Source organism: Camelus ferus, chromosome 16 (assembly GCF_009834535.1).
Source record: "Camelus ferus isolate YT-003-E chromosome 16, BCGSAC_Cfer_1.0, whole genome shotgun sequence".
NCBI lineage: Eukaryota > Metazoa > Chordata > Mammalia > Artiodactyla > Camelidae > Camelus > Camelus ferus.
In genome coordinates, this window is record NC_045711.1 from 24,030,780 (window position 1) to 24,047,197 (window position 16,418).

General features: G+C 53.3%; 1 protein-coding gene and 1 long non-coding RNA gene across 4 annotated transcripts in view; one reads left to right on the forward strand and one right to left on the reverse strand.

The window, feature by feature from the left end:
• Positions 1-16,418, reverse strand: part of LOC106728639 — a 112,149-nt gene that overhangs the window by 91,167 nt on the left and 4,564 nt on the right. The window lies entirely within an intron of this gene.
• On the forward strand, positions 836-16,320 carry ST6GALNAC2 (ST6 N-acetylgalactosaminide alpha-2,6-sialyltransferase 2). Its single transcript, XM_032456749.1, has 9 exons — positions 836-1,258; positions 4,561-4,621; positions 7,548-7,722; positions 8,331-8,499; positions 8,886-9,024; positions 10,554-10,657; positions 12,416-12,499; positions 13,760-13,859; positions 14,860-16,320. The coding sequence occupies exons 1-9, from the start codon at positions 1,134-1,136 to the stop codon at positions 15,025-15,027; spliced, it is 1,125 nt and encodes a 374-aa protein (XP_032312640.1). The 5' UTR covers positions 836-1,133; the 3' UTR covers positions 15,028-16,320.

A 16,418-nucleotide genomic window follows, 5' to 3' on the forward strand; every position in this document is an offset into this window, starting at 1 on the left:
TGGGGATAGATGTGGGATTTGGAAGCTCAGAGAGAAGTCTGATGTTTTATCAACCACTGAGGACATGGGAGAAGGTGCTGATCAAGGGATAAGTAACATCTACAGGGATTTCAGTGATTGAAAACCATAAAGATTAAAATAAAATACTTGAAACCATCAATTCTAAGTAATGTCCACCAGCAGGGTAGCAAGGTGCAGCATTTTTAAAGTTTTGAGAAGTGACCCCGAATGACCCTTTGGGGAAGCACTGCAGTTGGACAGACACCTGTTGCTGCACCCAGACTTGCTGTCACACAGAACAGGGGAGAGCAGAAAGCCGGTGGAAAGGGGCCAGGTCCCTCTCATCCCCGCAGTTCCTGATAGTAGGGAGTCTGGGGTATTTCACATGTTTTGAGGTCTAAGGCCAGGACGCTGCCCACTGGAGAATATACTGCCTCATCTACTGCTCACTCCCTGGGAGGGCTCTGCTTTTGGAGCACCAGTGCCGCAAGTTCCCCCAGCCCTTCCTGGTGACACCTGAGCCCCTACTAAACTTTTCAGGTGTCTCTGGGCTGCTGAGTGCGATTGAGGGCCCTGAGCAGCCATCAAATGAGGGGATGAACAGCCTCAACTCCCCTACCATCCCATCACGGCAGGCCCCCTACCTCCTCGCCTCCCGCTCCACCCAGGGTCTGAGCGGTCTGGGGTTTGCTCCTCCATCCTCCCCGCCCCTTCCAGGAGCTTTGGGCGTCGGGAATCCGCCATCCGGGGCCCCAGGGGGCGCAGTGCGCGGCCCACGCGGCAGGTGGCGGCATCTTCCCGTGCCCCGCAGCCCCCGGGTCGCGCGCGCCAGCCCTTCACCGTCCAGGAAAGCGCCCTGTCCAACCCCGGCTCGCGGCAGCCCTGGGCTGGGCGCAGGGTGGAGCGCCCGCGGTCTAAGTCTGGCGGGCAGCTCCGGGACCCGCAGCGCAGCCCCCGAGGGTGCAGCAGCGTCCGGCGGCCTGGCGCAGGCAGGCGGGGAGCCGCGGGGCGGGAAGGGCCCGCGAGGGCCGGGCGGGGCCGGGGGGCCGGCTTCAGGAGTCCGGCCCGGCCCATCCGGGCCTCTTCTCTCCGCCCCGACGGCGGCTGGCTGGGCGCCCGCGGGCCGGGGCTGCATGGGGCTCCCGCGTGGCCCGCTCTTCTGGCTGCTCCTCCTGTTCGCCGCTACCTGCTCGGGGATCCTCGTCGCCCTGTACTCCTCGGCGGCAGAGTCTTACCCAGGGCCCCGGTCTGGAGCCAGGTAGGGGCTGCTGCGCGGGACCTGACCGGGAGGGCGCGGGGGCGCGCAGGGTGCCCAGCCCCAGGGCCGGACCGCCCTCTGGGGTGGCTCTTCGTGGGGACTCGGGCTGTAGCCCTTTGTCCCCAGAGCCTCCACCCCGGCGTTAAACTTACGCTGCCGGGGCCCCACCGCTTCTGCTGGGGTGGGAGGAAGACCTCACCCTTTGCGCACTAGCGATCCGCTCACGACAGCCTTGGGCTTACTTCCCTCCCGCCCGGATTAGAAACTCTTTCTATTGTCCAGATTTGTCTGGGTTATCTGAATCAGATAAAACGAGTCCCGTTTTTGCCGCGAATTGTACCTCGCTAACGTCACATTTTTCAGATTCTACTTTGGGGGCAGGGACTCAGGTCTCCCCATTCCAACTTTGCCGCGCTCCTCTGTCCGGCTGTGGCGGGTTGCCTTTCCCGCTGGCTGCGGGCTCTGCCCTCCCCGCGCCCCGCTCCGTTGTTTATATTGATAAGCACCGTCCGGGCGCGATTCGAAGAGGCGGACAGGGGCCCCCTTCAAGTTACCCTCCCGGAGCCGCCTCCTGCGCTCCGCCCCCTCCCGCTGACCCTGGGCACCTTCCTTTCATTTGTGCCCCACGAGGAGAAACCTGAGAGTCTGGCTTCTGTAGGTGATGGTTCCAGTTACTGAAGACGCCTCAAAAGGATTTAGCTTTACTTTTGGAAGGCATACCGAGTTGTGCCTAGAGTCTGGATTTGTGAGGCCGCAAGGGTGCCTTCAGTCTCAGGCTGAGGCCTCTGAGCCCCCAGCTTTCCCTTCCTAGGTCTTTCCCACTGGTACAGTCCTCGGTAAACCTTGCTCCAGGCATAACGGAATGAAGCAAAATTAATATGGGCTCTCAGGAAACAAGGTCAAAGGGCATCCAAAGTTGCAAAACAATATGAAACACTCTTGAAACTGATGAGTCCAGTCCCTTTAGAACAAAAGGTGCTCTAGCAGGTGATACCTAAAGTTACTTCATCTCCTTGTCAGAGATAGCTTAAGAAGGACTGAAAAGGGTTGCAGGTATTAAGAAAGGAAATCCTTGTCAGTTTTATGTAAAGAAGTTTTGAAACACATTTGAACATCTGTTGAAAGGAACGAATACCCCTTTACATGTGAGGTTTGTTGAACATCCATTGTACTGTCAACAAAACTTTAAGAGTTTTCAAATTTTAACAGTCTAGTGCAACCCAAGAACCCATCCATATCCTTGTTGTTTTGGTGGTGTTTGTGCTGTAACTAAACCCAGGGGGCCAGGTCCAGACTCAGTGTCCTTAGGAGGTGGGTATTTAGTGCTTGGAGAAGCAAGGTGGCAGGTGGGATGGAATTCTGGGCAGGTAGAGTAGGCCGTGCCACCTCCCCAACTGGGGACCAAAAATGGACCTACCTGGCTACAGTGGAGAGCCCAGGAAGCAGGGCACTGGGACCAGGCCTACCACACCTGAGGTGGGGGCTCTCCTTGCAGGTGAGAGAGTGGAATCGATCCAGGAATTAACTCGCGGAAGAATCTGAATCAGTAGCTGCCAGGCCTGGGATTTCTGGACTTTTATTTATTTATTTATTTATTTTGAGGAGGGGGTGAGGATGGATATTGGGGCACCAGTTACCTGCCAGTTACCATCTATCCTCAGTAGTATTTTGTAAAAGGAAGGACATTTTAGGGCCAAGAATTCCTAAGAACATGATCCAAGTTGAGTAAATTTAGTTTTATGAAAAATGCACTACATTGTCCTCATTTCTCCTTGGGCTGGTGAAACCTCCCAGAGGGGCACGGGTGGGCTAGGATGGCCCCTTCCCCAATCCTTCCAGGCTGGTGTCTGTAAGTCCTTGGATTCCTGAGAGGGAGGGGCTGGGAGAAGTCTCTGAGCATAGGAGTGTTCTGGAAATAAGCAGGCCTCCCCAAGGCTGGGGGAGTTCAAGGCAGCAAAACTGAACTGGGGGGGGCTCCCCATCACCTCCCCTGCAACTCTAACCCTCCTGTCTCTATTCTATCTGGCTCAGCAGTTCCTTGTCAGGTTCCAAACCTGGTTGCACATTAGAATAACTGGGGAGGGAAGGGAGGCAGTCAGGGGGAAGGGGTGCGGGGGTGGGGGGGAAGGGGTGCGGGGTGGGGGAGTTGAACCACCAGAGGCCCAGAACAATCATGTCAGAATTCAGGCGTGGGGCACTGGTGTTTTTCAAAAGCTCTCTGGGGGTTCTGGAAGGCCATCTCAGAGAGGAACCATAGGATTATGTGGGGAGACCAGTCTGGGGAGAAAGGAAGGGCTGGGGGAAGAAAGCACCTCTTTTTCTGGCCTCACCCTCCAGGGTCTTACGCAAACCTGAAGGCAGGCAGGTCACAGGCTCCCTTGTGGCTTAAGCTGTCTTGGCACCTAGAAGCAAGTAACTAGAGGCCTTTGTTTTCCTCAAGACTGTTGATCCAAAACCCTCCCCACCTGCTCCCTTGTGGCTGCTGGGGAGAGGGTAGGAGTCTCAGAGAAGCCTGACCAACCTTTTGAATGGGCAGGGACCTTCCTTTCTGTTGTCCTCCGCCCTGGTGCAGGGACCACTTAACACATAAGTGAGAGTGGGGCAATAACTTAGCTCCTTACCTCCCTCCAGAAGGGACACTGTCCTAGAGGCTGTCACAAGGTCCTTTCCCTTGACCCTTCAGGTAACGATAGCTAATATTTAGAGAATACTTTTTAAATAACACAGATCTTTGTTTGAAGCCTCCCAACAATGGGATGGTAAGTGATGTGATTATCACCCCTGTACAATTATTTCTGCTGGACAGATGCAGAAACCAAGGTTCTGAGTTCAGTGGCTTCCTGAGATCATGGGACACAAACCCAGGGAGTCAGGCTTCAGACCCGTGCCCTTCACCAGCTAAAGGCGATCCAAGGCATCTGGGACCTAACACCTGCCCTCTGGGGCCTTGGCAGGGAGACCCCTCAGATGGTTACAAATCCAGGGGGCTGGCAATCTTTCCTGTTCTATATTTTCATCTTTTAACCACCATCTCACTGTTCCTAACACACTCCACACTTCTGCCACTTGCCAAGGGACTTCTTGATTTCTGGGTTTATACAGCTGGGCAGGATGTAATAATCTGACACTATTTTGTGTGCCTAAAGAGACTGAGGCGGGCAAGAATCAGTGTATAGGATTAGAAGGATCAAAGGAAAAGACATATTGACTGACCGACTTTGTCAGCCCCTGGAGCTAACAGAGCCAGACAGCAGGTTCCAGGGGCAGGTAGGACCTCTGCTGTATTTCTGCTTTCTCCCCAGGAACATCACATCGTCTCGAGCTTTCTTTGGACCCAAGGCATCAAATTCTAGGACAAGAAAGGTACAGTGGCTGGCTGCCCTGTGGCAGTTTTGTGCGTCCTCAAGTTAGCGAGCGGGGAGGAGGAGAAAGGGAAGAGTAAATGAGAACATTCTCATAAGACTGCTGGGCGGGAGCCCTTTAGAATCGCCCCCAAGAATGAAGCACAGAACTGAGCAGCCAGCCAGTCAGGGCTTCTCAGACATGGCCACTAGGGTTCCCTGAACCCCAATATCAGGGAAGGATGACTCCATATGTCCCCCTGGGGTATAGCCAGCTGAAAAGTTCTTGGAAGTCTTGATTTACCGTTAAAAGTCCTGTGACTTTTACATTCTGTTCCTCAAAATGTGTGTGTGTGTTTTTGTTTCTTTTTTTTTACTGTGAAAGTCACATTTAAACTGCTCACTATGAAGAAAACACCAAGCCTTGGGAAGACGTTTGAGAACTTTCTGGGTCCTGCTCTACAGAGACCATGCTGACTGGCTTGAAAGGCCATCTCAAGCACTTTACCTGAGTCCTCTCACTTCAGCCTCACAGCGAGCCTGAGAGGTAGCCTTTACAGATGAGTAAAATGAGGCACAGAGAGTTCAGGTACCCTGCTCAGGGTCACTCATGGGGAAGAGTGGTAGTGGGACTCCAGCCTGGCTCCGAACCACTGAGCAATACAGCCACACCCCCTTTGTGCGCTGCAGTTGAGCTGGGTGATGACTGTGGTTTTGGGTTACTCGGGTTTAAAGAATTGTTTTTAATGCCTGAGAGACCAAACTGGAACTTGTTAACTGAGGCCTCAGGGAGCAAGATTTCACTACAATCTAGACTTAGTGACTGCTGAACTACTCAGAGACAGAGCAAGCAGCCCTGGGCAGGGAATGGGGACCCTGCCTTGAGGACAGAGGCCGGGTGGACACTTGGCTGGCTGGCTGAAGAGAGGCTTCAGGTGTCTTCTAAGTGCTTGGCTGAGTTATCTTTACTTTTCCTAAAGACCTTTTCACCTTGAGCTGCTTGATGCTAACTGACGTATTTCATCACTTGGTCTGAAAAGAGGGATTTGAGGTGGCTTTTGGATACATATGACTAAGCAAGAACACAAAACAAAATAAAACAAAGAAGCAGGTGAAGGAAAATAAAGGTAGGAAAATGAGACAATGTGAGATAAATGTATGAAAAATATGCCACAAGGTGTAAGGGATGGGCCATAGATCTGGCTCTGAGCTTCCTGGTGGCCATAGCAAAGAAGGAAACTTTGCCACCATGTTCATGGGATAAAAGCAAGCCATCTTCCCAAGTGAAGTGCTGCCTTTCCTGATACGGTGACCTGAAGACTTTTCTAGTGGAAGGTCATAAAGAAGGCCCTGGAAAACATCTCTATGATAAACTGAATAGTAGTGAAATTAGTGCAGACAGTTCTGCTTGCTCTGAAAACGTGAATTTGTTCCATAAAGATTGATACATTAGTAGACAACAACACAAATTTCATGTGTTTATCAGTGATTTTTGTCAGCAAGAATGCTGGTAAATGCAGAAAACCACACTCAATGGAAAGGAGCCACATAGGAATATACAAAATACACGCACACACATGCTTTGGATGGCCATCCACTTCACTGAGTGTTACAACCAGCTTTCTACCACTTCATGATAACGCCCAAGCTGCCACCCTTCCAACGCCCACTTCCCCAAAGCAAATGTCAAGCCTTTCCCAAGGTCAAGTGCCATATTTTCAGTCGTATTTACGTACTGCTTAACCAGTGAATGTGTGTAAAACTGCTTGTCTTCCCTAGATTTCTCCTCGTTTTGCGCATCACTGACCAAGTTTTTGAGTGTGATGCCACTAATCCCTTTTCCCAAAAGCCCTGTGGTTTTGATTGCACAATTTTGCATGGTGGATTTTAGGCACTCACATGTCACATAATAGCAGAAATGACTGTGCAGCTCTTTCCTGCATTGTCCTTTGATCAAGCCAGTGGCTTAACAAAGAGCCCCCTTCAGTGGGAAGAACAGCCCCACCACCCAGGCCCAGGATGTTCGGGATTCCAACACAGGGGTTGCAGGCAGACGGGGCTGGGGCCTGTTCAGTATGTTGCCCTGTGTGCAAAGACCGTTTCCTACGGCTGCTGGAACAAATGACCACAAACTGGATGGCTTAAAACAAGGCAAATGGATTCTCTGGTAGTTCTAGAGGCCAGCAGTCCAAAATCAACGTGTCAGCAGGGCCATCCTCCCTCTGAAGATTCTGGAGACTCCAAGTGTTCTTGGCTCACAGCTACATCACTCAGTCTCTGCCCCCATCAGCATACACCTTCATATAAGGACACCGGTAACTGAATTTAGGGCCCACCTTACTACATTATGACCTCACTTTAATTACATGTGCAAAGGCCCTATTTCCAAGTAAGGTCACATTCTGCGGTTCTGCACAGACAAGAATGGTGACAGCGGGGGGTGGGGGTTAGACGTGAAGAGGGGACACTATTCAGCCCAGCATAGGCTCCGAGTGGAAGAAAGATGTCATCCATCTTCCAGCATCCCTTTCCACATGATTCCTTCAGCAAGGACTGCGAGAACTAGCATTTGGATCCAGGCTGATGGATTCCGAAGCCCAGGCTGGACTTCCAACGCCACAGGGCAGGCAGGTCTTATCTAGTAGTGGCAAAATGCCGCAGAGTCCCCCCCAGCTGAGTGTGAGGTGTAGTAGGATGCCAGAGCCATCAGGTCCCAGAGATGTGGCATTCAGGAGAAGGGCTGGGCAGGGTAAATCCAGAAAGCTCTTGGATCCCCACTGGGATGCTGCACTACTAGCCAGCTTGGCTTGCAGATCCGGGGGTGGCCCAAGTCTGGAGAGGTAAGGACAGCTCTTCCCTCCCAGCCCTCCTGTGGGGTCCGCAGGGAACTAGGGAGGCTCCTATCCACCCCAACCCCAGAAACAGCTCCCTTATTTTCTTATCCACAGAGCCCGCCCTGCCAACACCCACTTTCTCTCACCATTCGACGGCACCCCCACTTCCGGGATCTGTTTAACCTCTCCACTCCAGTGCTGCTGTCCGGGGGCCTCTTCACCCAGGAGCTCTGGGACAGCCTGTGCCAGCACAAACCGCCCTATGGTTGGCAGGGGCTCTCCCGCCAAGGTAACCTGCAGCCCTCTGGCCTCAGCTAGTCCACTCATCCTGCTTTTGGCCTTGGTGCAGGATGGGCCTTCCTGCCCTCACAGCACCAAGATGTGAGACCCCTGCCTCTTCCTCTCAGGTGGGCCTCAGGGCTTGACCCCCCCCCCCCGCCTCTACAAGTACCACAGGGTCAGGGAGGGGAGCTGAGCAGCTCTCCCCATCCTGGGGTCTCCCTGGTATGGAAGACGCCAGTGACCAAGGTGGCTGAGGACAGGGCCTGTGGGGCCTCACACAGCCTGCTGATGGTTGCTGCTGTGGGAAACCGTCCAGAGCCCCCTCACATTAAGTCTGTCCCCCTACTCCTATCCCCATGTGCCTCAAATTATTTTCTTTTGGAATGTACACAGTCTTGGGAGAACTGGTTGAGTTCTTGAAATGATTGAGGGCACAGCCAAACTTCTTCCCCCACCATCCTCTTTTCAAGACATTACATTCTCCTTCATCCTCTACGCCTCTTGAGAAGGGCTGGTGTCAGGCCTCGGGCAGGTGGGGCTCCAGGAACAGTCTCGGGAAGGCCCCAATGACCCATGTGACTCCTCATGGCATCCCACCTTGTCCCACACCCACAGCCATCACCTCCACACTGAGCCTCCTGAATGGCTCTGAGAGCACCACGCTGTTTGCTGCCTCCAGAGAGCTGCTTCCGGGCTGCATTCGGTGTGCCGTGGTGGGTAATGGAGGCATTCTGAATGGTTCCCACCAGGGTTTGAACATTGATGCCCATGACTACGTGTTCAGGTATGTGGCGTGGGGGCCGGAAAGGAAGCAGCAGAGGAGCTGGGTGGAGAGCTGGTCCCCAGCCAGCCCTAGGGGGAGCATCTTACGTGAGGGTGGTGGGCCAAGGAAGCAGTGGCCTCTGGCAGCTCAGCAGTTGTAATGGGCAGCCCTATGCAAACAGGCCCTGAAGACGAATGTGAGTATGGCCGGCCAAGGGGACCCAGGAGGAAGGAGCTGCCAGGGCCCCATTTCACAGGGCATCCCTTGAGATCCAGAGGAGCAGGGATGGGGCTGGTGACGGCACTGGGGCTGCCGTGGGCAGCGGGAGTAGTGGGACCCTGGAGATAGAGGTAAACATACAGCATTGTGTAGCCACAGGCAGGCTGATGGACCTCTGTTTGGACCAGACTCAATGGTGCTGTGATCAAAGGCTTTGAGAAGGATGTAGGCACCAAGACCTCCTTCTACGGTTTCACTGTGAACACAATGAAAAACTCCCTCATCTCCTACCGAAACCTGGGCTTCACTTCTGTGCCACAGGGAAAGGTGAGGCCCCTGATGGGCACATCAGTGTCACTGACGGTCAGTGCTGTTGTTTCTGGACCCCTCTCCGTTGGGTGGGCCACAGGGTTCCCAAGTCCCCACCCAGTGGACCGAGAGGTTGTGCCAGAACACTGGGCACATGTGATGGAGCCACTGAGGAGGAGGATCTGGGCAGGGGTGCCCCACAGTTTCGGGCAGCATAGGACAACTCGAGTGGAGCATGAATGGCTAATATTTACTGAAAGCTTCCGGAGCACCAGGCACTTTAGAGAGTCCACATCAGCCCTGCCTTCCTGGTGAGGAGACTAAGGCTCCATGCCCCTTCATTCAGCCAAGCGGTGGTAGGGCTGGATTCAAATCCAGATCCCCTCCCCACCCCGAGCTCATGCTACACACAATGGGAGGGTATTTACTGAATGCCGCCGCCATTTCCCGCACTGGACACAGTCACCACAGCAGCCCATTTCCAGATGGCAGCATGTCTAAGGCCACCACCCAGCCAGAATCATCAAAATCTCAGCCCCTCTGACCATCCCCCACGCTGCCCCCCAGAATATGTGCGCCCTCCTGAATGCTCACAGCAGCCTGTGTGGGAAGCTGAGGTTCAAAGAGCTTGAGGAACAGACATGTCCAGAGTCACAGCTAGGGAGCGGGTGAACCGGAACTGGAGCCCGCCAGCCGCCTCCAGACTCTTTCAGCCACACCTAGTTGCTGTAACACCTGGCGGGCTGGTTACCACATGCAAGGGGAAGTCCCAGAATGAGGGTTCTGTGGTGCTCTACAAGGCCTGGTTCGAGTTTCTAGAAGCTCCCTCCTCTGACCAGGGAATTCAGGAGGGTCCTAGCCACAGTGTCCGTGTACCAAGGCCTCACAGCAGAACCTCTCTCAGCTCATGACAGAACAAACGGAGCAGCTCTATTTCTGGTGTAGCAACAGAACCTGCATCGGTTATCTATAGCTGCATAACAAATTACCCCCAAACCTAGTAGCTTTAAACTACAAAAGCTGATTACTTTACGGTTTTAATGGGTCAGGAATTTGGGAGCAGCTCAACAGAGCGGTTTGGGTCCAGGATTTCCCAGGCGGTTGCAGTCAGGACTGACAGGGGCTGCAGCCACCAGAAGGCCTGCCTGGAACCAGAGTCATGATGGCTCCCCCACAGCCCTTGCCATGCCAGCCCCTGTCAGCTAGGACAGTGTCCTCATGCCACGGCAGCTGACTCCACCTCGAGTGAGCAATCCCAAAGAGCAAGAAAGCTCCAGTGCCTTTTATGACCCAGTCTCCAAGGTCACACACCCTTACTTCCACTTTTTTCTATCTACTAAAAAAATTCTGTTCATTAGTTACTAAGACCAGGCCACACTCAAGGGGATGGCAAAATTAAGCCTCACTCCTTGAAGGTAGGAGTTTCAAAGGATCGGCAAATGAGTACTACCTGAAAGTGGGCGTCACGGGCGTGAGTCAGGGCAGGCGGCAGGACGGGATGGAGGGCTGCTGCCCACCAGGGCTCGGTTTCTCTATTGCCCCGACAGGACCTGCGCTATATCTTCATCCCCTCAGACATCCGAGACTACGTGATGCTGAGATCGGCCATTCTGGGTGTGCCGGTCCCTGAGGGCCATGATAAAGGGGACAGGTGAGCAGCCAGGTTGGGGGCAGGGTATGGTAATGCTGTGCTGGTCTCCCCTTGCTCGGGGGCCCACTGTTGGACAGGAAGGGTGGGTGAGGGCAATGAGAAAATCTCCCAAGAATTGACCAGAGCATCGGGGAATTAAGCTCTTTTCCCCTACCCCCAGGAAAGCTCAGGTAACAGTCCTGACCCCCTGCAGCCCTCCTGATAAGGTGGGCTGTAGGTTCCAGGGGCTCCTTTCTGAATGGAGCAGGCAGGCCTGGCTCTTCAACTTTAGGCCTCTGTCCATAACCCACCCAGCCACCCAGCCACCCAGCCACCCAGCCAGCAGCATCCGCAGGGCCTGCTCGCAGCTGGGTCTGCTGTCCTGTTGAGCACAACGTGTCTAGAAACTAAGAGCCAGGGCCAGTATCCATTCCACTCATCCTGGTGGGCACCCTCCCAAGACTGCCCAGGAAATGGGAGAGCAGGTAACATGGGCCCAGTGTCCTGCAAAGTGGGAACAAAGGGCCCTCTGTCTCCCCCACCTTCCTGCGCAGCAGGCCTGTGTCCAGCTCTTCTGAACCATGTCTTGGCCTCATCTGAACCTTCTCCCTGTAGTGCTGAGACAATTTCTTGTCCTTGAGTCAGATCCTTAGAAATCTACACCCTCTAAGGCTGCAATGACCAGGCCTCCTATCTTAGGGGTCCGGGGACACTTTGCCCACCATGAAAGAGCAGCTTTTGAGGCATCCTTGGGGGTTAAGCCCTCAGAGGCCAGGCCAGCTCCACCGGCCCTGTGCCCCACCCCCACCCCCACCATGTGATGACCTAACAATTGTTCACAATGCTGTGGCTGGTCAGGAGGGTGGGCTTTGTGACACAGGCGGGACTGGGCTCTTGGGGAGCTGGCTCAGAGACATCAGGTGGACATAAGCCTCCCCAACACCAATGAGCTCCCCTTCCCATACCCCTAATCCATCCCCTACCCAGTCCCCCTCCCAGTCCCGGTCCAACCACCTGAACCAGCAGCCCTATGCCAGCTCTGGTGGCTCAGCCCCTTCCCCGTCCCCAACCCGGGGGTCTTCCCGGCCTGCCTCACAGCCCTCTTCCCGGGCTTCCTCCCTGACCCCCAGCCCTCATATCCAGCCTCGAGGGTCTGCCCAAAACGCCACTCCACCCACCTCCAAATCTCCCTCTCAATCTGGCTTGAAATCCACCTCTAGAAACTCTTCCCAGAATCCCCCTGTGCCCAGCACCAAGTCCCCCTCCCACAGCCCAGCCCCCTCAGCCTCCTACATTGGGCCCATTCGAGGCATCCCATCCTACATCGCCCCCTATGTGCCCCGCTTCCTGAAGGAGCCCCCCTTTTTCCAGCCTCCTACATCACCGCTCCCCCAAAACCAGTGCTTCCCCTGCTCCTTCCCCTGCCCGTCCCGGAATCAGGAGCGCACTCCCCCTAAATCTCTTTATTTCCCTCTTCTCCCACCCCCTCCCTACCACCCTCAGATCAGCTGCTCCTACCCGACTCCTCCCGCTCTATTCACGCCCCCCTCTTCTCTCTCCTACTCCCTGCCCACTGAAGTCCTAGTGGGCGGGAAGCCGCACGTGGTCCCCACGGTGCTGCCAGCCACCTTCTACACCCCCTTCTCCCGCTACTATGCCCAGCCCCACCCCTACCGGTCCATACACCGCCGCCGCCCCAGCACCTTCCCCCTCTCCTCACTCCCCAACATGCCATACGATGGCACTGGCCGCTCTGTCCACTTCTTTCATGGGTCCTAGGCCCCAGACCTATTTTGGACCAGAAGCCTCTGCCAGCAAATTCAAGCTACTACATCCAGACTTCATCAGCTATCTGACGGAGAGGTAGGTGCTGGTGATGGGGTGGGAGAAGGGTGCCAGAAGACCTGCTCCCCTCACAGCACTTTATACTACCCCCACCCCCGCTGACACACATTCCTGGGCCACGTGCCGAGGATGCCCCCGGGAGCACTTACACTGCTTCACTTAATACTTTCTTTAAATAGCTTGATGAAGATGGTGTTCTATCAGTCCAGGTAGACAGGTAATGGACAGGGCACTCAGCAGAAACCAAGGTTTGCTTACTGGGGATGTTCACAACGGCACAGGCCAGGTATGGGGGGACCATAGGTACGGGGCTGTAACGGGACTAGAAGAAGCCAAGTTGTCATCACTTTCAGCCAAACCCAGCCAACAGAGCAACCGCAGGGAGGAGCCTGGGGAACATTGCCAGCAGATCTCACCCCTCACCGCCTCCCTCCCTCCCTCCCTCCAGTGGTTCTCAGCAGGACACAGCAGGGGGTAATCTGTCCCGTCCAGGAGACAGTTTTGATTGTCACTAGGCGAGCATGAGTGCCACTAGCGGGCAGAGGCCAGGGATGCTGCTGAACATCCGACGACACACTGGACAGGCTCTGCAAGAAAGATCTGGCCCAAAGTGTCAACACTGCTGCAGCTGAGCAGCCCAGCAGCTAGCATCCCGACGCAGAGCAGGCCAGGGTGGCAAGTGGGTCTGGGAGGCAAACTGAAGACTATTCAACAGAACAGGCTGAGAGTCTAGGTGAATCCAGGGCTGAGGTCAAGGCCTGTGGTCACCGTACTGTGGCTGGCCTCACTTTTGGACCACCTGGGCAGTGTGTGTGTTCACATGCCTGCACCATCTCACCAGTGACTCCAGCAATAGGGCCTGTGTGCTCTGTCCTTCAAATGCGGCTCCTGCTTGGCCAAAGTCTGGAGGTAGAGGGAAACTAGGTCTCAGGCCACCTGTGCCCTAGGCATCATGGTGTAAGCAGGGTGTTGCAGAGAAGACAAGTTAGGCTGGATTCAGGCTTCTAGGGAGTGGGAGAATGGGGAAGGGTCTCACTTGCAGTTTGAGAGCCTGCTCCTTTTTCTCACCCCCACTCTGTTATCTACAGTCTCATTTCAACCAAAGATTTTTGCATGTAGTTCATTTTTTTTGTCTTTTCCCAAATAAGGGGTGGACTGGGCCAGAAGGGCCAGAAATGTTCACAGCTTTCCAACCTGTCTGATGTGGTGTAATGGCACAGCCATCAGGCTAGTGTGCAAGACCAGGTCTTGCATTTTTATGCCTCTTTTTCCTTCCAGGTTTTTGAAATCAAAGTTGATTAACACAAAATTTAAAGACCTTTATATGCCTAGTACTGGGGCCCTCATGCTGCTGACAGCTTTGCATACCTGTGACCAGGTAAGAGGTCTTCTCTTTTCAGGAGCCCACAGCAGCTCAAAGTGAATGGAACCTAATTTGATCCACGATATCCCTGCCAGCCCAGACCATGGAGTCTGGGCTTCTATCTTGTAGGGGGGAAGGATACCCCAGCTGTAGGAGTGATCTAGTCTAGGGCACAGGCTGGAGGAAGTGTTCACCAGAGTCCCTTGAAGGAGAGCTTCCTGGGCCAGCCCTGCCTTTCCTCCCACAGCCACCATCCCCCCGCCCCTTCCCCACTTCCTTTTTTCACCCTCTCTGTCCTATAGCACTCTATATGGTATTTAAGGCACATGGTGCAAATTGCTCTTGTGAAAGCAAAATCTTCTCAAAAGAAGTGAGTAGACATCTTTTTATGAGGACATTCTAGGATTGACGTGGGCAGCCTTCACACACAGAATCTCTGAAATCACTTTATGAGATATTCTTGATGGGATGGTGCCCACATGAGCCGCATGGAGACAGGTTGAGAAGTGATTTTCAAGGAAAGGTAGTGACCAATGCTGAAGCCAGCACAAGAACTGGAGGCCAAGCACCACTGGACTCTGGTCCTATACCTTTTCCCTTTTAAAAAAAACAGGAGTTTCTTGTCAGCAGTAGCCATCAGAATAGGAAACAGATAAAAGGGGGCTTTCTGCCTCCATCTTGAGCTTATGGCAATCATGGCTTTGGTGTCACAGACGCGAGTTCAAAACCCAGTTCACAAAATGGCTGTGGACACACATTTGATCATCTTTCTGAGCCTGCTTCCCCGTTTGTAAAATGGGGCTAATATTTACCTAAGATTAAGGCTGGGCTAATGTGCAGAAAGAACAGTGCCAGATGTTACTGTGAGCTACTATTGTTTGCCCGGCTTCACACAAGGCACCCAAGGAAGCAGGGCGGTGGGGGGGCCACACCTTTCTAAATTCATGTCACTTTACAGGAACCTGCACATAGCAGACGCTCGTTAAGTGCTAACCCAGTGACTGTCGTTGTCCAGGTTAGTGCCTATGGATTCATCACAAGCAACTACCAGAAATTTTCTGACCACTACTTCGAACGGGTGAAGAAGCCACTGATATTCTACGTGAACCACGATCTGTCTCTGGAGGCCACCCTGTGGAGGGACCTGCATGAGGCCAGCATCCTTTGGCTGTACCAGCGCTGACCCTGAAGCGCCCAAGACCTTTGTTCTTTTAGAGCTGTGACCCTCATCCCCTCAAGTGGCCAAAGCTACCTTGTCTTTTCAGCCTCTTGAGAGGAACTCCAAGTGTTTTTGACCGTCCCCTTCTTCAGTGGATTTGTGACTGTCATTGAAGCCTGTTCTTCGTGGGACATCCCATCTTGTCCTTGGCTCATCCGAGAAAACTCCCCTCTGGTCAGAGACAGACATCCCAACCTTGGTCAAGGAAAAGGGACTGCTCTGCTATTCTTGTTTAACAATTGAAGATGAGAGGCTGTCACCCTCACCAGCATGAGGCAGGCCTACTCCAGAGCTGAGCAATTCAAGGCAGCAGTTAGCACTGACAGACTTTAGGAAGTCAGTGGAGTGGCTCACTAACTCAGCTAAGAGCCAGGAGCAAACGCATTCCCCAGCCTAAATCCTCCCACTGGCGTGTCCAGCCTCACAAACTCCAAAGCATTTCAGCTCAGGGACATCTTAACATTTCTGAGAACAGGACCGACTTACTTCTGCCCCCCGATAAATTTAGAGCATAAAAGGCAGAATGTGACTTGAAAGTAGATAACTGCATAAATGGATGACCACTGTCTTTTTTATGTGCGCACCGGGCATAGTATACCACGCAGGGTGTTTAGCATGGAGAATTCGGCATTCAGAATTCAACCCAGGGAAGGTTCTGATGGAGGTCAACTGCACAGAAGGCTGTGTGTCTCTGATTAAAGTCCCACTGGGGATGTATTACAACCCTGTCACCAAAAGGATGACACCATCAGGTACTGAACCTCATGGCTTCAATATAGACTTAATTGATCGGCAGTTGTAGATTATAAGAGCTTCTATTAGAAGTGTAAACCAACTGAGTTACTATTGGATTTACTGTCCCAATGACTAGTCTCATGTTGCTACACCCTGCAAGGCAGCGGATGGGGTAGGGGATGTCTCCACAGGGCTGGTTGGCAGGAGACTCTTCCCACAAACCTGGCCCCTGGTTCTGTGGTTTTGAAGGAATGATCCTAACAGCATGTTTGGCAAGAGAGATGAATCAAAACACTGCTACTTTAAAAATTCAGAGACGTGGTTAACAGAATGGACATTTAGACTTCAATGACTAAAAGCAGCTACTTGAGAAACTATAGCTTCCTGATGCCCGGACCCCTTTTTAACTATACTCCCCCATGCCCCCAATTCCCATCACTTCTGTAGTTACCAAAATCTGTCAAGCCCTTCAAGGGGTGTGAGATCAATTTAGTGGGAGACTTAAAAAAAACCCCAAACACCTGACTGCATCCTGCGTGTTAACTCCAATTACTATTCTCCAAAACTCATTTATATATAGGACTGTGTTTACATATGCATAGAAGAAACATTGCTTTTAT